The sequence below is a fragment of the Sapajus apella genome, unplaced genomic scaffold (assembly GCF_009761245.1).
Source record: "Sapajus apella isolate SASKATOON/1434 unplaced genomic scaffold, GSC_monkey_1.0 scaffold46, whole genome shotgun sequence".
In the NCBI taxonomy this organism is placed as follows: Eukaryota; Metazoa; Chordata; class Mammalia; order Primates; family Cebidae; genus Sapajus; species Sapajus apella.
The window spans coordinates 18,648,621-18,674,262 of NW_022436986.1; the positions used below are offsets into that span (position 1 = coordinate 18,648,621).

General features: G+C 39.6%; 2 protein-coding genes across 3 annotated transcripts in view; both read left to right on the top strand.

Annotated features, from left to right (window-relative positions):
- Positions 1-25,642, top strand: part of KIAA1958 (KIAA1958 ortholog) — a 171,645-nt gene that overhangs the window by 51,759 nt on the left and 94,244 nt on the right. The window lies entirely within an intron of this gene.
- LOC116524863 (40S ribosomal protein S27-like) lies at positions 23,831-25,103 on the top strand. Its single transcript, XM_032240372.1, has one exon. The coding sequence runs from the start codon at positions 24,044-24,046 to the stop codon at positions 24,296-24,298; it is 255 nt and encodes an 84-aa protein (XP_032096263.1). The 5' UTR covers positions 23,831-24,043; the 3' UTR covers positions 24,299-25,103.

Below are 25,642 nucleotides of genomic sequence, written 5' to 3' on the forward strand. Positions count from 1 at the left end.
CCTTTCTCAAATAAATAAATAAAACTTATATGGGTAAACAAAGGGCCAAGAACAGTGCAGGCAATCTTGAAGAACAACAAAGTTAGAGGAGTTAGGATTTAGTCTATAGCAGGCTCACAGACTTTTTCAGTAAAAGACTGCTGAGCCTGTTATAGCAGGTATTTGGTATCTGCTGACCAGATACCTGATGTTTTAGACTTTGCAGGCTACATGACTTGCAGGCTATAATTTGCTGACCCCTGCTCTACAGGGTGTCCAAATTTCTTGTTAAGTTGCTTAATTAAAAAGGGATGTGCAGGCTGGGTGTGGTAGCCCACACCTATAATCTCAGCACTTTGGGAGGGCCAAGGTGGGCGGATCACCTGAAGTTGGGAGTTCGAGACCAGGCTGACCAACATGGAGAAACCTTGTCTTTACTAAAAATACAAAAATTAGCTGAGTGTGGTAGCACATGCCTGTAATCCCAGCTACTCAGGAGGCTGAAGCAGCAGAATCGCTTTAACCCAGAAGGCAGAGGTTGTAGTGAGCCAAGACCGTGCCATTGCACTCCAGCCTGGGCAACAAGAATGAAACTCTGTCTCCAAAACAAAAAAGGAAAAAAAGGGATGTGCAAGGACGGGTAAGTAGACCAGTACAACAGAGAGTCCAGAAACAGACCCACACATCTATGGTCTTGTTAATAAATGGTGCAAGTCAATTGGATATTGATATGGGAAAAAAAATAAATGGATACTACCTGGGCATGGTGGCGCATGTCTGTCGTCCCAGCTACTTGGGAGGACTGCTTGAGCCCAAGAGTTTGAGGCTGTAGTGAGCTATGATTGAGCCACTGCATTCTAGCCTGGGTAACAGAGTGAGACCCTTTCTCCTGAAACAAAACAGAACAAATAAACCAATCTTGTATCATACACTAAAATAAATTCCAAATAGAATTTTAGATCCAAATATTGAAGATAAAAAAATAGTAATAATAAAGATTTAAGAAGCTAAGATGCCTACCTTGGGAGTAGGAACAAATATCTCAAATAGGAACAAGAAACAATCATCATCAAGGAAAAATTTATGAATTGGACTGCTTTAATATTAGAGACTATTAAAAGTTATCAGAAAGAGTGAAAAACAAGAAGACACAGAATGGGACAAGAGTTTATTTTTATTTATTTATTTTTGAAACAGAGTCTCCATTTGTCGCCCAGGCTGGAGTGTAATGGTGCAGTCTTGGCTCACTGGAACTTCTGCCTCCCAGGTTCAAGTGATTCTCCTGCTTCAGCCCTCCGAGTAGCTGGGACTACCTACAGGCATGAGCCACCACACCCGACTAATTTTTGTATGTTTATTAGATACGATTGGCCATGTCTGGCCATGTTGGCCAGCTGGTCTTGAACTCCTGAGCTCAGATGATCTGCCCACTTTGACCTTCCAAAATGCTGAGATTACAGGCATGAGCCACTGCACTGGGTCAGGACAAGATATTTCAAGACATGTAACTAATAAAGGGTTCATATCCAGAGTCTTCAAGGAGCTTCTATAAATCAGTAAGGCTAAGATAGACAACCAAATAGAAAATATGCTCTCAAAAGATATCTACTTAACCAGTATGATGCTTAACATTGTTAGTCATCTGGAAAATGAAAACTAAAACCTCAGTAGGATATTATTCCTGTACAACTGCCAAAATGGCTAAAATTCAAAAGACTGATGATATACAGGGTTGACAAGGATATGAAGCAACAGGAGTGCTCTTACCTGCTGGTGGAAGTAGGAATTGGTGTAACCACTTAGGAAAATTCTTGGACAGTATTTCAATTATCTATCACTGTGTCCAGGCCACTCTCAAAGTTGGGGAAATAATTGGCATCCTGTTTTCAGATAATTTTTAGAGCAGGGAAAATGAAACTATTATTTGAATGGAGAAATTTAGGAAAATTTTCACATTAACAAAAGAAAAAAAGTTGGAAAGAATGGCAGTTTGACTAGCTCAACACAAATACAGGGAAGTAAGAAGAGGAAATATACAATAATAAAAGTAAGGTGAAGGAATAAGATCATTGTATCAATTATTAGACTGTGAGCAGACTGAATTTTCCCATTAAAAAGGGTACGTCAGGTTGCACGGGTGGCTCACACATCTATAATCCCAGCTTTCTGGGAGGCCAAGGCAGGAGGATGTCTTGAGCCCAGGAGTTCGAGACTAGCCTGGGCAACATGGGGAAACTCCATCTCTACAAAAAAAAATTAGGCAGGAGTAGTAGCATACTACAGCCTTCCAGCTACTCTGAAGGCTGAGGTGGGAGGATTGCTTGAACCCGGGATGTCGAGGCTGCAGTGAGCCTTGGTCGTGCCACTATACTCCAGCTTGGGTGACAAAGCAAGACCCTGTCTCAGAAAAAAAAGTGTGTCAGACTGAACTAGAGAATGATGTTTATAAGCAATTCTCTCAAAACGAGTAGGTGAAAATAAAGCAGAAATGAAAGAGCAAGAAAATATCAAAAAACAGAAACAAAAACAGATTTCCTTAAAGCAGAACAGCGTTAGACAAAGTGGACTTCAGATTAGAAGCACTATATGAGATAAAGACATTATATACTGATAAGGGGCACAATTTATGATCACATATGAACCAAATAGCATCAAATATCATAACAGGCAACAAACAAAAGACAAAAATTATTGGCAATAAAAGGGAAACTTGGTAAATTTAAACTATTGTGAGGTATTTCAGTGTATCCTTACAGTATTGAATCTAGAGGAACTGAATAATCAATAATGATAATGGTAATATATTAATACACTATCTGAGATTTCTTGGGTGCTTACTGTGTGCCAGGCACTCTTCTAGGGGTTTTACGGTATTAAATCGTAGATCCTCATAAGAAAGCTATGAGACTCAACAAAAAGACAATTTTCCATTGAAGATATACAGATGGTCAATAAGCAGCTAAAAAGATGTTCAACAGCATCCGTCGTTAGGGAAATGCAAATCAACACCACAATGAAGTACCACTTCACACCCACCGGGATGGCTGTAATAAAAAAGATGGACAATAACAAGTGTTGATGAGGATGTAGAGGAATTGGAACCCTCATACATTGCTAGCATAAGTTTAAAATAATGCAGTTGCTTTGGAAAACAGCCTGGCATTTCCTGAGAAGGTTAAATGTAGAGTTACCATATGCCACAGCAGTTCAACTCCTAGGTTTATACCTAAGAGTGTTGAAAACATTTGTTCACATAAAAACTTGTATGTGAATTCTCATAGTAGCATTATTGATAACAGGCAAAAATGAGAAACAACCCAGATGTCCATCAGCTGATGAATGGATTAATGAAATGTGGTTTCTCCACACAATGAAATATTATTTGGACATAAAAAGGATATATGCTACCATATGGGTTAACCTTGAAAACGTTATGCTAAATGAAAGAATCCAGTCATAAAGGACTCCATATTCCATTTTCATGAAATGAGTACCATATACCAATCTATAGAGAATCAATATAGATGAGTGATTGTTAGGATTTAGAGTGGGGTTGGAAGGGGGTAATTAGGTGTAAATGCCAATGGGTAGGAGGTTTCTTTTTAGGGTGATGAAGGTATTCTGAAATTGGTGGTAATTCTAAAGTCACATTTGCACAACCTGTGAATTTATTAAAAACTGTTGAATTGGACTTAAAAATATTTATTTTGGGGGTGGGGATGGATGGAGTCTCGCTCTGTCCCCCAGGCTCGAGTGCAATGGCACGAACTCAGCTCACTATAACCTCCGCCTCCAGGATTCAAGTGATCCTCCTACCTCAGCCTCCTGAGTAGCTGGGATTACAGGCATGCGCCACCACACCGGCTAATTTTTGTATTTTTAGTAGAGATGGGGTTTCACCATGTTGACTAGGCTGATCTTGAACTCCTGATCTCAAATGATCCACCCACCTTGGCCTCCCAAAGTGCTAGGATTGCAGGCGTGAGCCACCATGCTGGGCAGTAAACAGATATATTTATGATATGTGAAATATGTTTTAATGAAGTTGTTATTGAAAACAAATTACAGTTATGTTAGTTGACTTTAAAGGAACTCTCCGAGGTACATTTGAATAATGAAAGCAAGATGTATTATTTTGTAAAATAGTGATATTATATGGGCATGGAATAAATATGGAAGGTTATATAATAGATTGCCAATTTGGGTTACCCAGATAGTAGGGTGCTGCTATGGGGAAAGAGGGATTCGAGGGAAAGGAAGTAGCAGTGAAATTTAGGAAAAGAAAACAACGTATGTTTAAATAGAAGCCCATGATGTGTCATATCTGTAATTTACTTTCATATGGTTTGGCAAGAGAGCATGTATGCATACACAATTACATATATACACATATGTATACATACATATAGATGGATAAAGCAGACATGGCCAAATGCTAACAATTATTGACTCTATGTGGGTGTTATGTAGACAGTTATTTTACCAGTCTGTCAACTTTTATCTGTTTGATAGTAGTAAAAAATTGGTGGGGGGAGGCTCCATCAGAGTGTTTTCTGTGATCACATTATTGTAATATTTTAAAATATTTACGTGTTAAAAATTTTTAGTCACAAAAATGCCTTGAGCATTTCAGAATTATGAAATTATTTTCTACTCCTTTTGGTTTTTGTTTAAGTTAAATTTCTAAGCTGTTTGGAATTTCTTTTTTTTCTTTTTCTTTTTTTTTTTTTTTGAGACACAGTGTCATTCTGTCACCCAGGCTGGAAGTGCAATGACATGATCATGGCTCACTGCAGCCTTGAATTCCCGGGCTTAGGTGATTCTCCCATCTCAGCCTCCCAAGTAGCTGGGGCTATAGACTACCACCACACCTGGATAACTTTTTTTTTTTTTTTTGTATTTTTTGTAGAGACAGTTAATTGTCTTGCCTGGGCTGGTCTTGAACTCCTGGGCTCAAGCAAGTGACCTACTCCCACCTCCCTAAGTACTGGGATTACAGGTGTGAGCCACCAAGCCTGGCCTGGAGTTTTATAATCTACATTTATTTATTTATTTATTGAGACAGAGTTTCACTCATGTTACCCAGGCTGGAGTGCAATGGCGCGATCTCGGCTCACCGCAACCTCCGCCTCCTGGGTTCAGGCAATTCTCCTGCCTCAGCCTCCTGAGTAGCTGGGATTACAGGCACGCGCCACCATGCCCAGCTAATTTTTTGTATTTTAGTAGAGACGGGGTTTCACCATGCTGACCAGGATGGTCTCGATGTCTTGACCTCGTGATCCACCCGCCTCGGCCTCCCAAAGTGCTGGGATTACAGGCTTGAGCCACCGCGCCCGGCCAATCTATGTTTATTAATTTTGTTGTGGTTTCATTTTGATCCATTACTTTTTTCCTAGGTAAACAGTGGTATCAGTTGGAGATAATGTTGGTTTTATGATTCCTTTCCAATATTTTTGCCTTATTGCATAGGCTAGCACATCTGGAACAATTTTGGATGATGATGAGAGTAAGCATCTTTATTTAAAATTTTTAATCACAGTCTCTTGTTTCAGTTTCAAAGTTTTTTGTTTTCAATAAATATTGATTGGATTAAGGACATTTTCATCCAACATTGAAATAGTTGAATGAAACAGAGTACTCAAACCAGAGAATTAAACAACAACAACAACAAAAAGTGATGAAAAGCAATCCTACAAAGTGGAGCAAAAATAATACTCAAAGGTAGAGGGTGATAATGAGCTCACCAGACTGGTAGAAGTTCTTACATTCAGGCAAAAACCCCATTAGTCCTAGATATATGCCAAATCAATATGTTAGAATAAAACAACAAAGATTGGGCACAGTGGCTCACACCTGTAATACCAGCACTTTGGGAGTCCAAGACGGGTGGATCACCAGAGGTCAGGAGTTCGAGACCAGCCTGGCCAACATGGTCAAACCCCGTCTCTACTGGAAATACAAGAAAAAATAGCTGGGTGTGGGGATAGGCACTTGTAATCCCAGCTACAGGCACGAGAATGGTTTGAACCTAGGAGGTAGAGGTTGCAGTGAGCTGAGGTTGTGCCAATGCACTCCATCCTTGGTGATGGAGTAAGCCTCCATCTCAAAATACATACATAAATAAATAAAACAAAAACAGATGTTACAGAGCCTGTGAGATATGAGAAACACTGGGACATCACTGGCACATGCCCAAAAGAGTTTCACTGGGTAAATCTTGGGACTGATGTGTGTTAGAGAAAAAAGCTCTTCTACGAGAAAGTATGCCTATTTACCAAAAATAAGCAAATATATTTTTCTTAGCACTGCTTTAAGGAATGTTCATTTTGTTAAAGGTCGAAATTACTAGGTAGGTTAGTTGTCTTGCAAGTATACTTTAGTGAAATGAATGTGAGTGTACTCTTAATGAATCTGTTGATATTCATTATATTTTAAACTGGGTTCAGTATTTCCCAATATGGTCAAGAGTACAGGCCATGAATATGAATATATGCTGATGAAAATATGAATATGTTCTTAATGAATATATTGATCTTTATTAAATTTTAAACCAGGTTCAAAAATGTCCCAATATGGTCAAGAACATAGCTCATGAATAAGAATATAAACTTATGAAAATGTTCATGAATATATTCATGTTCATTAATTTTAAACTGTATTAAAAAGTTTTCCCAATAGGGTAAAGCAGAATATATTCATGAATATATTCATAAAGAGGATATATTCATGAATATAATCATTATAAAAAATATATTCACATTTACTGAATATATTTGCGAAGAATATATTCATATGATGACTAAACTACTCTACAACTCTGTACATTTTACAAATTAAATAATTCTTAAAATTCTGCTATGAAGCAGAGTATAAATCATTCCACTAAAATTTCACTGAAATCTTCAAAAAGTGAAAAAGTTTAAATTTGGTATCTTCAGTGAATTGATCTGTTTATGAATTGGCTCCTGGTGAATAGTTCTTGGCAAATTAGTTTCGAGCCCTCTCTTTCTGCATGAGATGAACCATTATTTATTACAGCATCTGCCCTGGGAAAACCAAGACAGAAAGAGAGAATATTGAAAACAGCTGAGCTATCTGAGTGTTCAGAAAAGACTGATTAATAACACTAAAGAAATAAAGGTTCTTATTAGAAGGAAGGCTTGCAAGCCACTGCATGAGATTTAAATATAGTGCTCAGGCTGATGAGTTTGGTATGCCAGGCAGTATTTTGGGGCTGAAGTGTTTAGTGTAGTTACTATCTGCAAGATGATACGAGTTTAAGTTTACTCATAATAGAGGGAAACTGGAAAATAACGTGGCTTACTTCGGGAGTTTTTCACTTCATTTTGTTTTGGTGTTACAGAAAGGAAATTCTGAGGCTGTAGACAGTTTGCTACCCACAGATCTCATAAATCAAGCATTCTTCATGACCTGGATCTATCTTAAGCAGATCGAAGCTCTGGGCAGCTTGAATAGTGCTCACCCAGAGACTTCCTGCCAGTAACAACCCACATTTCTTAGCCTATTTTTTTTGTTGTTTTTTTAAAAAAGCAGCAGCAAAACACATTGTAGGTGCACATTTTTTGGAAAGAACAAAAGTTCAAATATTATTAGAATATTTGGACTTAACATTTTATAGGCACTCAGAAGTAACCATCAACTTCACATGTATCCCTGAGCAAAAAATTAACCATTAAGTGTAAATCGATGCTGAGCGGGCCAGATTTTGCGAACACCTTGGTTATATGGTGTTTTGTGTGGGGTACTAATTTTCTGAGTTTTGTACAAAGGATTTTGTAAAATGCTTAAATTTATCATTAACTTTACCCTTGAGCTTCTGAGCTTCTTAAAGTCAATACCCATGTCTAATTTATATTTGCTGTGCTATTGCATCTAGCACAAAATTTATTGTACATAGAAGATGCCTAAAGTTTATTTTTAATGAATACATACATGAAATGTCTCATGGGACTATCTGTTTTCCTTGTATTTGTACTGCTGTTTTGCCCATTAACTAAAGGATGTGAATGGTAAGCCTTGTCTATGTCTCTGTTGTCCTAATGAAGATGTCCTTTTCCCTCTATATCCAACCTTTGTGCACTAAAATCCTCTTTCCTCACAGTTTCACAGAATACTAGATTCATTTTTTAGCCCTCTTCTTATCTGTAACCTTCTTTGCTATAAAGTGGAGGGAAAATGTTTAATGATTTTAAAAGTTTAAAACTTTTTCTTTGCTGTTAGACTTGAAGTGCATGTCAGAGCTGAGAGGGCCCTGCAAGACCACTCTTGAACCCTTTTGTTTTACTTATGAAAAACTCAGAGTTCTAATTACTTTCTCACTGTAACTCATACCATGCTATTTTGTAATTGCTTGCTTAATTGTAGGCATTTCTAGCTAGACTTTAAACTCAGTGGGTTTGGGGACCACATCTATCTTATTTAATGCTATGTTTCTGACACAGCACAGTGCTTAGAGGAGAATAGGTGTTCAGTTAATGGTTCAGTTATGAATAAATAAATAAATGAATCAAGACTGGTGAAGGGACTTGCTCAAAGTCATGTGACTGTGTAGTGGGCAGTCCGTAGCTGCTGAATCCCAGTTAAGCTCATTAAAAGTCAGAGTTTTGTAATCTACTCCACCATCCTGGGAAGAGTAAAGGTCAGGGGAAATGGCTAATTTTCTTAAGTGTTTTTAAACTCTGCAATTTCTACATTTCCACATGTTGGCTTTCAGTATACAGGAGACTGCTATATAGGAAAGCAGCTGACCAAGGAAATGTAGAGGGTGTGCTACCCTTATTTTTGCCTGGAAACCTTTTCAAAAGAAACAGTTTACTTTTAAAAGCAGTGAAACTTCATCTTAGAAAAAGAAACTTTACCCAATTGCTATCGAATTTTTAATCCTTTTTAAAAATTTTAACTTTCCACACTATACCAGCATATTATTCTTATTTTTAAATTTAATGTTTCTGAAATCCTGAGTGGCCCAGCTATCAAAAACTCCGCTTAGGATTCAGTTCATTAATGTGAGGGCTCAGACTCTTGAGGTACTTATAAAACCTCAAGGACTGTTGATACTGGACATTTGCTAATTCAGAGTCTTCCAGAATCATCATGACCTTTTCAGCTTTATCCTTAGTTTTTCTGGTCTACTGTTGCCCTCCATTAATGCTCCCAAATCTGCTTGTTTTGCAGAAAATAAGAAGTGTGCATGCTCACAGAAATGGTTGTTACCTGATGATCTTGGAGTTCAACAGTGTGGGTCATTGGTGTCATTTAGGTTCCCCAGCAGTACCTATGTTAACCTTTTGACTGCATGGTAAATTGCTTTGCTTATGTATGAACTTAGGTTATTTCTAGTGAGGTCAGAATTTAAATCATATTGAGGGACAATGGGAAAAGACTGGAAAGGAAGAAACTGTCAAATCAGAGTGTAGCTTTTCTTGTTCTATGCCATTCTATTAAAATATATTTTTGTACTTTTTTGGAACATATGAAATGATACGTTTATGTCTGACTTGACATTTACCACTTATTTAGCAGCAGAAAAATACATGTAAATGGAAATGCTCTCATTCCTTAAAACATGTCATTTTAACACTTAGGATTCGTGCTATCTGCCAGAAAGTTGTTTTCCTACTTAGGTAGGATTAGGTAGATGAACTGGAAATGTAGACTTCCATCTGGTTAGCACTTTTGTTGTTTTGTGTTTGTTTCGTTTTAGGTCCCGTATTCATGAAATATTTGTCTTAGGATTCATCAGTTTCAGATAAATGTTTCATTAGTGATACACGGTTGTTGTTTTTTTAAGTGAATTGCAGAGAATAATGGCTGCCATTCTTGGATGTTGGCCTTTATTGATTTGGATATTACTGATGTATGAGATACATAAACTTGTCAGGTGCTTTGTGAGTCTCTCCTGGTCTTAAATAAAGGCATTTTAGAGCACCTAGTAGTAGAGTGTCCTTGAGTTAGCCAAATTTATACTATTTTGAGGCTGGCAGATTTGTGTGATATTGATGACCTAGAAATGAGGTAGGAGTTCTGCAGCACTGGCTTCACACGATACAGGTCATAAAGTCCCCACCAATAAAAAGGGTAGGTAAAGAAGCTGGCCAAAACCGAGTTGACGATGATAGTGACCTCTGGTTGTCTTCATTGTTCATTATATGCTAATTATAATACATTTACATGCTAGAGAAACTCCCACCAGCACTCTTGACAGTTTACAGTTGCCATGGTAATGTAGGGAAGCTACCATATATGGTCTGAAAGGGGGAGGAACCCTTAGTTTCTAGAATTCCCTGCTTCTTTCCTAGAAAACTTCTGAATAAACCACCCCTTATTTAGCATGTGATTAAGAAAAATCGTAAAAATAGCCAATGAGCAGCCATCAGGGCCGCTCTTTCTATGCAGTTGCCACTCTTTTATTCTTTTGCCCTTTTTTTTTTTTTTTTTTTTTTTTTGAGACAGTCTGGAGTTCAGTGCTTTTTTAATAAACTTGCTTTCACTTTACTCTGTCTGCTGGCTCTTGAATTCCTTCCTGAATGAAGCCATGAGCCCATGTGGCCTCCCAAACTGAACCCCAGTTTTGAGGTTTGCCCTGTGACAGAAAGGAATATAGTTTGAATTGAACAAGCATTCTGATGGCTGTCCGTTATATGCTTCTGCTATACTGAATTTTATGTTTCTCAGAGTTTCACACCCTCTCTTACCTGAAATACTCTCATTCTCTCTGCCTTGTATAATTTAATCATGGATATCCTTCAGGTGTGAACTTGTCTTTTCATTAGGAAGCACTCTCTGACTCATTGGGAACTATGTTAGCTACTGGCTCTGTATGCTCCTTGACACCCTGAGCTTTCCCATCAGAGTTGTAAACTAGAAATACTTTCTTTTTTCTTTTTGAGACAAAGTTTTGCTCTGTTGCCCAAGCTGGGGTGCAGTGATGCAATCTGCAACCTATGCCTCCTGGGTTCAAGCAATTCTCCTGCCTCAGCCTCTGGAGTAGCTGGGACCACAGGTACCATGCCACCACTCCCTCGCCTGGAGCGGTGGCTCACTCCTTTAATCCCAACATTTTGAGAGGCCAAGTTGGGTAGATCACCTGAGGTCAGGAGTTTGTGACCAGCCTGGCCAACATGGCGAAACCCCATCTCTACTAAAAATACCAAAATATTAGCTAGGAGTGGGTTGCGTACCTGTGGTCCCAGCTTCTTGGGAGGCTGAGATCCTAGGAGGCTTGGACCCAGGAGTTGGAGGTTACAATGAGCCGCAATCATGCCACTCCAACCTGGGTGACAGAGCAAGACTTTTCCTCAAAAAAAAAAAAAAAAAAAAAAAAAAAAATTCTAAGTCTCCCCAACCAACTGAACAAACCCCTTTTCTGGGACAAGGGCATTCCAAAGTTAACCTGAAAAACTAGTTCAGTCCATGCTGGGGAGTGGGGGAGTCAGACATGCTTCATTATACCCTTGTCCCTGTGGAATTCAGACACAACTGGCGAACATTAACATGAAAATAGAGACCTTAAGACTGACCAGACAGACTCTTTGTAGCAATAAAATACCAACATGACAGCAGGTCCTGAAAGAAATTGATGTATTTTACCCCAAAACATATTTCTTTGACATATTTTGAAATTACCCTGTAAAACTGTCTCTTTTTTTTTTTTTTTTTTTTTTTTTTTTTTTGAGACGGAGTTTCACTCATGTTACCCAGGCTGGAGTGCAATGGCGCGATCTCAGCTCACCGCAACCTCCGCCTCCTGGGTTCAGGCAATTCTCCTGCCTCAGCCTCCTGAGTAGCTGGGATTACAGGCACACACCACCATGCCCAGCTAATTTTTTGTATTTTTGGTAGAGACGGCGTTTCACCATGTTGACCAGGATGGTCTCGATCTCTTGACCTCGTGATCCACCCGCCTCGGCCTCCCAAAGTGTTGGGATTACAGGCTTGAGCCACTGCGCCCGGCCTAAAACTGTCTCTTATGGGGAAGATCTACATTCTGTAGAAAATTCCTTCTCTTTCCCTGGTCCAGGAGAGAATTAACTAAGAGTCTCTGGCACCTTTTTGAGCTTGAGTAAGAAACATTTACAATCTATTTTCTCTGAAGCCTGCTACGTGGAGGATTCATCTGCAGTATAAAAACCTTGAGCTTTAGGACCTCTTATCTTAACCCAGATACTTATTTCTATTGATTCCAGGTCTGTAGATGATAACTTAACTCTTTCAACCAGTTGCCAGTCTGCTAGTCAGAAAAAAAAAGAGATAAAGTCTCACTCTGTCACCCAGGCTGGAATGGCACCATCTTGGCTCACTGCATCCTCAACTTCCTGGGCTCAAGCAATCCTCCCACCCCAACCCCCTAAGTAGGTGGGACTACAGGCAAGTGCCACCACACCCAGCTAATTTTTTTGTAGAGATGAGGTTTCACTATGTTGCCCAGGCTGGTCTTGAACTCCTGAACTCAGGCAGTCTGCCCTAGTTGGCCTCCCAAAGTGTTGGGATTACAAGTGTTAGCCACTACGCCTGACCAGTCAGAAAATCTTTGAATTCACCTATGACCTGGAAGCCCCCTCTTTGAGGTGTCCTGCCTTTCTGAACCAAATCAGTATACATATTATGTGGATTGGTTGGTGTCTTATGCCTCCCTAAAATGTGTGAAACCAAGCTGTAGCCTGACCACCTTGGGCAAATTCTTAGGATCTCTTGGGGCTGTGTCATGGGCCATTGTCACTCATATTTGGCTCAGAGTAAATCTCTCCAAACATTGTACATAGTTTGACTCTTTTTGTCAACATAGTCCAAATCAGGCTGTATTGTTCTTACTTGTTTTGTTTAGATTTTTGAGCTACTAGGTTACAAGCTCTGTGAGGACAAGGAATGTATCTTTAGGGTAACATTGACTCTAGTGCCTTGGCATAGTATTTGCTACGTAGTAGTCTTATAATGTTTTTGGAATAAATGAATGACTTCAGCATCTTGTTTTTCCAAATATTTCCCAGCATTGCTAAGGGTTGTGTACCTCCTCCCTCAAATTCACATGCTAAAGTCCTTACCCCCAGTACCCTAGAATGGAATTGTAGTTAGAGATAAGGTCTTTAAAAAAGTAATTAAGTTAAAATGAGGTCTTTAGGCTGGGCCCTAATCAATGTGACTGGTGTCCTTATAAGAAGTGGAAATTTGGATAGAGATTTGTACAGGCACAGAGGGAAGACCATGTGAAGACACCAGAAGAAGACAGTCATCTAGGAACTAAGGAGAGAAGCCTTCGGATAACGCAGTCCTACTGACATCTTGCTGTCTGTCCTTTAGCATTCATAGCTGTGAAAAGATAACTTCTTGTTACTTAAGGAATCCTGTCTGTGGTAGTTTGTTATGGCAGCTCTAGAAAGCTAATATAAACATAATAGCAAATATCTGGATGGCCAGATTATATAGTATTTAGTTTTCTGACATGTGAAGAAAAAGATTTCATTCAAGATGGTAACTACATATACACCTTTATATTGCCTGCCAAATATATAAACCCAGTAATGGCATTGGGGAAAGGACTGTAACAAACATCTGCTTCCATATCCTGATTTCTCTTTCTCAATAAAGTTCAGATTAATTTAGCTTGGGCTTTATGACTCTCCATGCTATTATACAACTATTTTTCATAACTTTTTTCTTGCTACTTAGCCTATTCTAATCTCAAGAAAATGAAAGTGTTCACTGTTCTCTGTGTATCCTTAACTTCCCACTTTCTTGCCTTCATTCATTGTTTTCTTCATAGAGTTTCAACACTGATTTGTTCTATTCATTCAGCCAGTCTACAGGTATTTATTGAGGCCTCAGTATGTGCTGGAAACTGGGCTAGGAGCTGAAAGCCTGCTGATTAATAAAACCATCAGCCTTCTGCTGAAGGAGCTAATACTCTGGTACGGGTAGACGTTTAAGTAGGGTAACATAGAGTTCCAGGAAAGCAGTGAACCAAGGCTTGGGTGGAGTGAGGGGAGGAGCTTCAGATCTGAGTCTAAGTCAGTGGTTCTCAAATGGGAATGAAAAGGGAGGAGGCATTTGACAATGTCTGGAGACATTTTTGGTTGTCACGACTTGGAGGTGGGTGTGTGTTACTGGCATCTAGTGGGTAGGGATGCTACAAAACATATTACAGTGCACAAGACAGCCTCCCACAACAAAGAATTATCTAGCTCACCAATTTGATAGTTCTGAGGGTGAGAAGTCCTGCTGTAAATCAGGTTGTAAAGATTGGGTAGAAACGTGTTTAGCCAGCCAAAGAATGGCAGCATTTGCAAAGATCTGCTAGAGTTGAGATACCATGATTTGGCTAACCCAGCTGAGTTTAATGTGGCTGGAGCTCAGTGTTTGAATGGGAAAGAATTAGGCTTGAGAAGTAAGCCTGGCAATGTTCAGATTTAGAGGCCTCAGAGCCATGTTGATAATTTGGAATGTCTTCTCTTTGGCCCTTTGGGGCCTTTGATGGAGAGTGTGAGGTAAATCTGTTGACAAGTAAACTGTTCATACATGGATGCATTGTAACTAGTAACCATTCTGAGTGTATCAGCAGACACCGATGGTAAAGCACCGCAGCTGAGAACAACTATTCTAGCAAGTCTGAACTCTGGGTTTCCCATCTAGTGAGGATCACTGATGAGTCTTTGTCAGGGAGGGTAACTGGTACGGTTTCAATGTGTACCTGACACATTCTGTTACTGAAGGGGCATTTAAAGTGAACCTACTTAAAGTAGGGATACAAATTTTATCATAGAGAATGAGGGAACTTGATTGGGGCTTTGTGTTGAGGTCCTTAAGACCACCCGCAGGCTCAGTGATTCACTAAAAGGACTCACAGAACTCAGAAAGCTGTTATGCTCACAGTTACTGTTATTACAGCGAAAGAAGACAGATTAAAATCAGCACAGGGAAAAGGAAGATGGATGAAGTCCTGGAGGAACCAGGCATCAGATTCCATGTAGGCCCTCCCAGTTGAGTCCCATGAGGAATAATTCTCCCAACGACAGTGTGTGACAAAACGTGAAGTATTACCAACCAGGGAAGCTCATCTGACCCTGGTGTCCAGGGTTTTTATTTGTCAGTCATGTAAACTTGTATCACCTGTGTGAGCCTGTGCGACTGACCTTAGCTGCTCAGTCTCCAGCTCCTCAGAAGTCAGACAGATACAGTGTGGCTTAAGGCTACTGGCAAAATACTCTTAAGAGGAAGATATTCCTCAAACTCGAGTTTCTCTCTCTCAGAAGGCTATCATGGGCCAGTCCTCCTTTCCTAGAATGAATGGAGTTTGAGCAACCCTGAAGTGCTGAATTAACCCTTTACTGCATCGCCTTTTTTTTTTTTTTTTTTTAAAGTTTGGGAGGTTACAGTTTTTTTTTCCTGCTTTACTTTGAGTTTTTAGAAATTGCGTAAAATATATATAATGTAAAAGTTAGATGTTAGGGTTTTAACTGTGAAGGTCAGTAGCATTAAATTCATTCACATTGTTATGTAACAATCATTAACATCCATCTCCAGAACTTTGTCATTATTACCAAACTGAAAATTTGATGCATTATTAAAAAATAACTCCCCATTCCCTGATCCACCAGCTCCAGGTAACCACTGTTCTACTCCCTGTCTCTTTGAATTAGGCCATCCCAGGTACCTCATATGTAAGTGGAATCATACAACGTTTGTCTTTTTAACTATCTTCTTGCACTTAGTATAATGTCTTTTAAGTTTCATCCATGTTGTTAGCCTGTATCAGAATTTTATTTCTGTTTAATGTTGATATAGCATAAGCTTTAATTTGAAAAAATAAACTGAAGATGGTAAAAGTGTTTTTAAAAAATCTTTTATTCAACAAAACGTACATAATTGAAACTGCTAATCCTTAAAATGAAAAAGAAGTGACTTGAGTACTCATTTTGGGGACATAGTTTTTCTGCAAAAAATTACGTAAGAATATAATACTGTATCCTTTACCAGGTCAAGAAGAGAGGGATTTTTGTTCAGAAATGTCCCTTGACTTCTTTAGTTTTCCCAGGGGCCTCTTAGTTCTTAGAGAGTTAATTCATTCTCTTTTGAAGTACCTATTGTATCATCCTTGAGAATTCTCCACAGTTGCTCTCTGCTCTAATTGTATCTGGTCTAACTCTGCCAGACATTCCTTTGTTGAAATGGCTTTGCTTGTGATTAAAGCCATTCTCTAGCATTGTTAAGTGCCTTGTTCAAATCCTACATCTTTGCTAGGTTGTAATTTCAGTTTCTGTTCGTCCTACTTGTATAGTTTCATGTTTGCAGCATCTAAAAATCAGAGTGACATAAACAGGTTCCCAGAAGTAGATAGGTGAGTAGTTTGAGTGGGGACTGGTCAGCTCATTGGTGAATATTTTTGTGTGTGTGACAGCGTTTGTCTCATGATTATAAGGTCATGGTTAGTGAGGATCTGGACCACGAAGGATCCCTGTACTTCAGTCTGTTAGAGAATTTAGTTTACTTGCTTGTCCAGGGCCCAAAGTAAGTAAATGTTCCTCACAGAAATCTCTGGAACATGCTGCTTTCAGTTGTTATACTTTAAACTCTCAAAAAGTTTGGTGGACTGACAGAGGATTAAGGATCTTTGTTTTTAAGCCTTTAGAGTTCTCATTTCTAATGCCCAGTCAGCTTACACCGTGTTCATAATAATCCACTCTCAGTGTTCACAGGCCTAATGTGTTAACTATAAATAGAAAAATAGACTGCCAGCCTGTGGGAACCAGGCCCGTGCCAGGGAGGTTCACTTGAGAGGTTTAAAAACTGAAATTGGTGGATATTTTTTCCTCACATCTTCATGAAACAGTGATGCTTAATGTTCAAATATGTTATAACACAGAGATGATTAGCAAGAAATCATCAACATAGGTGAATTTGGGATTACTAACTGAAAAACAAGGAAAACCCTCCTCCTTCCCTCTCTGGTGCCTTTGTCGGATACTCTGAGGCTGCATGTGTAGGGTGGAACATTGACTACAGCTCAGGAGGCAAGAGGGAGGAGATATTCATTCGTGATCATCTTCAACAACCTTTAGCTCCAAGTTGGCATGGAGCTGTGTGCCATTTCTTTGGAGCAGTGCAGCACATCATCCCTTTCTAATGGAGAAAAGTGGAGAGCACTGAGCCTGGTGCGAGTACAAGGTTCAGGAACGTCACTTGAGAGATGGCAGTGGTTAGTAGTACTGACTCCAGGTTAGATCACTTTGGTTTGAATCTTGATTCCTTCCCCCATCCCCTGCCATCCCTTCTGCACCCCCTTACCTTTCCTTTCTTTTCTTTCTTTTAGATAGGATCTCACTCTGTCACCCAGGCTGGAGTGCAGTGATGTATGTCATCATGGCTCACTGTGTCCTTGACCTCTGGGCTCGAGCGATCCTCCTGCCTTCAGCCTCTTAAGTAGCTGGAACTACAGGTGCATGCCATCCCACTCAGCTAATGTTTACATTTTTTTTTGTAGAGATGGGGTTTTGCCGTGTTGCCTAGGCTGATCTTGATCAAACTCCTTCCTCAATGTGCTGAGATGACAGGTGTAAGCCACTGCACCTGATCCTGATTCCTTTATTTGCTAGCTTTGTGACATTGGACACGTTTGTTAAACTTTCCAACTCAGTTTTCTTATGGAGATAATAATAGTACCACCTTATAAGTCCAATATGTTAATATTTCTGATGTGCTTAGAACAGAGCTTGGAACAACACAGTAAGTGCTACATTATATGACTGTGTACTGTTACCTTTATTGTTAATTTCTCAGGGGAGCCTTTGCAGACATTTCTAAATAGGTCAGATCTCTGCTTTATAAGATCTAATGACATCACTTATCACAGTGTTGATAATAAGTACCATTAACTAGGTTTATTTGTTTGATTATTGATCAGATACTATCTGTATAAGTGAGAGTAAGAACCATGTTAATTTTTTGCTCGCATTATTCACAAGGCCTGATAAGTGCTCAAGAAATACTTAATGAATAAATAGGTTTACAGTTATAAAGTAGTTTAACAATAAGATATAATGTCACCTCTAAAACTAGCAAAGATTAAAAAATATGCGATCAAACGTAGGCAGAGAGGTAGGAAATAGATGGTATCATGTACTGCAAGTGGGATCAGTTTGCAGACGATCCTAGCTTGAAGGCAATTTGACCAAGAGAACTATAGAGATTTCTTCTTTTGATTCTATGTCTGGGCATTTATCAAAATGACATAGAGGTATGTAAAAGAGGTGAATATAAAAAGATACTCATTAAAGCACTTACTTTAGTTAATAATTATAGTAGAGCTCAACAGAATGTCCAAAAGTAAAGGCTTGGTTAATTACAATATATTCATCATTAAAAGCTATGTAGAACCATGGTTCTCAAATGCACATTCTTATATTGGCTGCAAATACTAGATAAAAACGCAGATTCCCAAACCCAACCTCTTGGTCAGTGAATCCGAATCTGTCTTGTTTAGCTAAGAAATGGGTCCTGTGTTTTCTAACAAGAACCCTAGGTGATTTCACCGCACAGCCTGATTTGGAGCCACTACTGCAGTGTATACATTGGCTCTTAGTCAGCTGAACCCAACGGCCTTAAAACCCAAACCATGCAGTATTTTAAACTTCACTTGGTGCTATGGTTTGAGTATATCCCGTCCAAAAATCATGTCGAAACTAATCCCCATTGTGGTTTCAAGAAGTGAAGGCTTTTTTAAAAAGTGAAACCAAAACTAAGAAAAAAAGAATTAAAATCTGTGAGACCTCTGGAAAACAAGAAAGGAGGACTTCAAAAAGCTAAAAACAGAAACACTGTAAGAAGGGAAAAAGATTGAATCAGATTCTGATGACACAGAAAGCTAATTAGTGCTGAGCACCTAACACAAGCTGAAGAAAAGTCTTCTGCCCTAACTTCATCCCTCCCAGAAAAGTTAGTGGGTGAGTTCTTCCAAAAGGAACATAGACCATCCCCAAAACTGGAGCAGTAAGGCCTGGTTTGGAGGTGGTAGCCGTGGTTGCTTGTTCCATCTCCTGGCACAAAGCATCTGTCTTAGAGCCTACCTCCAGGCAGCATTTTGAAGGAGCATCTCATTAAGAGTGAGTGACCTCATTTACAGTTTTAGTTGCTGTAGACATTCCTGAGATCACATGAGCAGAGGCCAGGCAAGTGGGAGAGTTGAGGAACAAGTCAGACTGAGGCACTGCACCACACAGAGTGGGTGATCATGGTGTTCGCCCTCCGACCTTGACAAATGCCTCTTGGAAGCCAGGTGTCTCAGCTCCTTTGTGCTGCTAAAACAAAATATCTGAGACTGCGTAATTTATGAAGAACCAAAATTTAGTTCTCACATCTCTGGAAGCTGGGAAGTCCAAGATCAGAGTTCCAGCATGTTCGGTGCCTTGTAAGGGCCTGCTCCATGGATGGCATCTTCTTGTCTTCTCACAGTGGTATGCTTGCATGGAAGAAGGAGGAGGAGCAGAAGGGGCAGAAAGGGAACCAATAGCAGAAGGACCTAAGCTAGTTTCCTCAGGCTCTTTTGTAAGGCACTAATCTATTCATTCTATTAATTGCTTCCCAAAAGCCTTCACTTCTTGGCCGGGCGCGGTGGCTCACACCTGTAATCCTAGCACTTTGGGAGGCCAAGGTGGATGGATCACTTCAGATCAGGAGTTCAAGACTAGCCTGGCCAACATGGTGAAACTCTGTCTCTACTAAAAATATAAATATTAACTGGGCATGGTGGCGCATGCCTGTAATCCCTCTTGCCTCTGGAGGCTGAGGCAAGAGAATCACTTGAACCCGGGAAGCAGAGGTTGCAGTGAGCTGAGATTGTACCATTGCACACTCCAGCCTGGGGGAGAAGAGTGAAACTCCATCTCAAAAAAAAAAAAAAAAAAAAGTCTTCACTTCTTAAAACCACAATGGGGATTAGTTTCGACATGAATTTTGAAGGGGGTACATTCAAACCATAGCACCAAATGAAATTTAAAACACTGCATGGCATCTTGTATCTCCCTTAAGTAGACCTCAGCTGCCTTTGGATTTCTGTCCCTGTCACCTGCAAGGTTGACCCAGCTCTTGGTTTCTCTCTACCACTCCTCCATACCCAGGGCAAAGTCTGCTGCCTGCACACAGGTAGCTCTACTGGCTGAGTTCTTTGAGGGGAACGTGGTTAGGTTTTGAAAATTTTGCTACCAAATATACATGCATTCTTCTATTCACATAACTCCTACTTAAGTCACAGGTTTTGCTCTCCAATTTTGTTGTAGATTGTATATAGTACAGCCCTCTCTTCACTCAGGCTTCTTTTAAAAAATTATTTATATTTTCTTGTAGAGATAGGGTCTTACTGTATTGCCCAGGCTGTTCTTCAACTCTTGTCCTCAAGCAGTGCCTCAGGCCCCCAAAATGCTGGGATTACAGGTGTGAGCCACTGAGTCCAGCCCACTAGGCAAAAGATTGTAGCAGGCTTTCTGAGTCAGTTTTCAGTAATGATGTGTACTTTTGAAAGATATGAATCTAGTGAATGTTGCAGTTGGATTGTTGACGCCCTTCCCTCTCTGATTAATTCCTGTGCTTCATGTAATCCTGAATAGGCAGGAGTGCCCTCTATTCTTGTCAGATTGGGCAGGGGGTAGTAGGGCCGTGAGACACAGTGCTAAAGAGAAGGTTGAGCTGACAGATGGACAAAACAGGTGGGTAGACATATTTCAAATCGGAGTTCATGAGAACTCAATTGAATTTGTTCCTTCAGTATTCATTCAGTGTTTCTGGTTTTTGGTTTTTGAGACAGTGATGAAATCATGGCTCATTGCAGCCCCGACCTCCAAGGCGCGAGTGATCCTCCCACCTCACCCTCCTGAGTAGCTGGTACTAATGGCATGTACCACCACACAAAGCTAATTTTTTCCATCTTTTATAGACAGGGAGGGTCTAGGCTGATCTTAAACACTCAGACTCAAGCAATCCTCCCTCCTTGGCCTGTCAGAGTGTTGGGATTACAGGAATCACCGCACCCAGCCCTGTTCAGTGCTTCTTGAATGCCTTCTCTGTGTTAGGTTTTGTTAGAGGTGCTGAAGACACAGTGCTGGGCAAAATATCTACTCTCCTATAGTCTGCATTCAGGGCTTAGAAAAGGATCACAGAGCAGAAAGATGCCTGGCACTGGCACACATCTGTCCAGCCCCTAAGCGGTGTGTTTGCATAATGATCCCTCAAATCCTAAAAATATTTAGAAATCTAATTCTGGGATTCAGACCTCAGCAGCCAGGAAGATGTCTCTGCCAACTACTGAGATATTAATTAGGGAAACATTAGGGCATATATCTCAGCTTACCAGATTCACAGAGGTGGATGAAAGCATCATCTCTTGAGACAGCACCATGAGAAATGGAGTGCCAGGACCACTGATGAACTTAGTTTTAAAGATCCAAGTGAGAGTGATGAGTCATTGACAGAAATTGAGAAGTAGCCATAGGAATCCGAGGTAGGTCAACACTGAGGAATCTGTAAATGTAACTTATGACATGAAAAACAAAACTATCATGTTTATAGTGGACTAAATACTTGATAAAATTCAACAGCTTTTCCAGCTAAGAAACACAGAAAACATTTTTAACATAGTATAATAAATTTTTTTAGGAATAAATACCTAATATCATATTTAATATGATATGGCATACTGGATGCTTTACATAAAAGTTGGGAATTAGAAAACTGTTTTGAAAAATAAGAATAATGAGAAGGGATTTGCCTTCTTGAATATAAAAACATATTGAGCTACAGTAATTTTAAATGGTGTATTAATTGTAAAATAGACAAGTAGATTGAGTCAGAATAAACATTCTAGAAATATATGGGAAGAGGTGAGGACATTTTTGTGCTTTTGCAAAGGGACCATAACACCCAGCCAAAACCATGTCAGTTTGTTAATTCTTTTTTGCATTTCTCAGGAAAATAATTTCTCTCCTTCTTTGAATATTTTCTAGAATGAGTGCTGTGGCTTCAAATTGGGAGGCTTAGTCCTATGACCAGTGACCTGAAATTCAAGTCATCTTGATGTCTGTTAAGCCTATTTCGAGTTTCTAAAATATTTCATTTAATGAATAAATATAGGTTACTCACATTCCCAACATTGTCACTGAGTCACCATCTCATCTGGAACAATTATACCACTTTCAGCACTCACCATCCACATACCTAAAAATAAGAGTCAGAATGGAGGGGCTATTAAAATGATGTACACCGTAGCTTCAGATCTCATTCCCATGAGCAGATATTTCACAGTAATAAGAAAGACCTGTCCTCCCTTCCTGAGAGCTAGTGAAGATATAAGAATTAATTTATATATTATATAAAACTTGGGTACAACACTTTGGGTACAAGGTGTTATATAATATTAACTTATTACCACATTTAAAATGCTAATTTAAGGTTCACCCACTCTGCATAAAGTACATGTCTGAATGTTTCTTTTTTTTTCTACACCCTTCAGAAGTGTAGCAGCAATGCAAACAAGAAGCTTTGTAAAACATAGTAGTTTTGAAAACCAGCCCTGCAGGTTCTTCTTTGTAGACATGTGAAGGACGTGTTGGAGTCAAGGGTGATTTGCAGGATTTGGGCTTCAGCATTTGAAGGGATGTTAATGCCATTTATTGAGATATTAATTTGTATATTGTCTGATAACCAGAACCGTAGGGGTGGAGGAGAGCATCATCTAGTGAGAATACGAGAAGAAAACACATGAAATAAACTCTAGTTTTAAAGGTCAAAATAGAGTGATGTGCTCTAGCAAAGGAAACTAATAGCAGAATAGGGAAAGGCAGTATTATAGAAGCTAAGGAAAGAGAGGGTTTCAAGGGGGACAGAGAATAGCTGTGATTGCTGCTGAGGAGCCCAGAGAAGGGGACTGAAGAGTGGCAATGAAATATCTTAATAGGGATGTTATTGATGACCTTGGCCAGGGCAGTTCCAGTGGATCCTGGGGAGGCACATGTATTTCACTTTGTTCTCTGAAATCTGGGATCAGCCTGCCTATAGTTTCTTTACCAAGGTGAGGCTGTATTTTCAAGCATCGGAGACAGATCCTTTGTCATGAGACACTGTTACTCTTAAGCCTTGGAAAATTCCATCAGGAGAATGCGGCTATGTTAAAGGCAATTAAAAATGTTAAACATCACTCACTCTGAGACAGAATATTTAGGTTTTCTATTTACTATACTTCTTTGAGTGGGCTATAAAGTATGAATCATCATGTCAAATCGCGCCCATTGATGGGAAAACCACTTTAAAAAGTGATCGAATAATATTGCTAGTCATCACATGTAGAACAATTTTAGTGAGTGGAATGCCATTACAATTCATTTTAATCCTTTTCTGATAGTGTGTAATAACCTTATTATAAATTGTAGAAATTAAAAAACATAAATAATTGGGGGAAGTTCTTAGGAATTTTGAGATATTTATGAGTAAGTATTTTAGATATCTGCACTGATTTTTTTTTTGAGACAGGGTCTTACTGTGTTGCCTAGGCTGGTCTTGAATTCTAGGCCTCAGATGATCCTTCTGCCTTGGCCTGTCCTGCACTGATACTTTTGAAGCTGTATTATTATTATTTTTTTTTTTAAAGAGAGAGGGTCTTGCTCTGTCACCCAGGGTGTAGTGCAATGGTATGATCATAGTGCACTGTAACTTCAAACTCCTAGGCTTAAGCAATTATCCTGCCTCAGCCTCTCAAGTAGCTAGGACTACAGGTTCGTGCCACTGCCTCTGGTTAATTTTTTAAATGTTTTATAGAGAAAGGGTCTCACTATGTTACTCAGGCTGATCTCAAACTCCTGGCCTCAAGTGATTCTCCTGCCTTGGCCTCCCAAAATGCTGAGATTACATGCATGAGCCACCACATTGGGCCTTGTATTTTTGATACAGTATCAGTATCAAATTATTGACTAAGATCAAGGTTTGTTTTTGATGACAGTAGAAATTATATTAAAAATTATTTTAAAAATTAATTTTCGCTTTCTGGCGGTGACGACCTACCCACGAGAACATGCCTCTCGCAAAGGATCTTCTTCATCCCTCTCCAGAAGAGGAGAAGAGGAAACACAAGAAGAAGTCCCTGGTACAGAGCCTCAATTCCTACTTCATGGATGTGAAATGCCCAGGATGCTATAAAATCACCACGGTCTTTAGCCATGCACAAATGGTAGTTTTGTGTGTTGGCTGCTCCACTGTCCTCCGCCAGCCTGCAGGAGAAAAATCATGGCTTATAGTAGGATGTTCTTTCAGGAGGAAGCAGCACTGAAAGCACTCTGAATCAAGATAAGTGAGAAACCATCTCAATAAACACAATTTGGATAAAAAAAATTAATTTTCTTAACAAAGGTATAACTAGTTTGCATCACATAACTATATTTCAAGTTAGAACTTAAACTGGATCAATCTGTCAAAGAGCTGGTGAGCAGCATTTGTTAGGAGGCGGATAGGTGAAGTATGGTACAAATGGTCAGGGTAAGAATTACTTTAGATCATGGCATCTATTATCCTGAGTCTATGTGGGACGCTAGAATGTTGCAAGGTAGTTGCTAACGACGGATAACATTTGATAGGTATCATGAAAGACTTCCAGAATCTTTCCTAGGATTGTTAGTTGTGCTTTTCCTTTTGACTGGAGAAACCTTTTCTCTCTGTCTGTCCCATCCCTTCTTCATCTGTGAATTCTTGCTAATTCTTCAGCTCTTTGCTTAAATACCACTTTTTCAGAGCTTACTCTGTGAATAGAACAGGTTTTTTTATGGTTTTCTGCTCTCTTAGCACTCAGTATATTGTCTTTGCAAAATTATTAGTAGAACTGCTGCAAAATTATTTCTTGTATCATTAGTTCTTTGCTTCCTCCTGCCTTGCTACCATGAGCTCCATATGGGCACAGTTCATGACTGTCTTGTTAACAACAGTATTCCCAGTGCCTAGTGGCCCACTGTCATACAATACTTACTGAAAAGAAATGCTACTGAAAAGCCCATATGATTTCTCTTAAACTCGGGCTGGGCTCGGTGGCTCACGCCTGTAATTCCGGCACTTTAGGAGGCCAAGGCGGGCAGATCACCTGAGATCAGGAGTTTGAGATCAGCCTGGCCAACATGGTGGAACCCCATCTCAACTAAAAATACAAAAATTAGCCAGTCATGGTGGTGGGCACCTGTAATCCCAGTTACTCAGGAGTCTGAGGCAGGAGAATTGCTTGAACCCAGGAGGCGGAGGTTGCAGTGAGTTGAGATTGTGCCATTGCACTCCAGCCTGGGTGACAGAATGAGACTCCGCCTCAAAAATAAATAAACTCTGGGATTGACGGTTTAAAGAGCTGCAGAATAGATCATATAGCTGGTCTAAGGGCCTATTTGCATGGCTCCCAGAGACGGAGATGTCTGGGTAAATGAGCCTTGTTTTATAATGCTGCTTTAAATTTAGGAGTGACTTTAGTCTAAGAAATCAGAATGTTAAATGAAAACCTCATTTGTGCCTAGTACACCGTGCTGTATTGTATATGTTCTCTGTCTAGGCCTCACTCTTTTATGAGTGTATGGTGCTGTATTGTGTATTATTCTCTGTAGTTACATGGTAGACCACCAAAATGGGGAGAAAGCCCCTA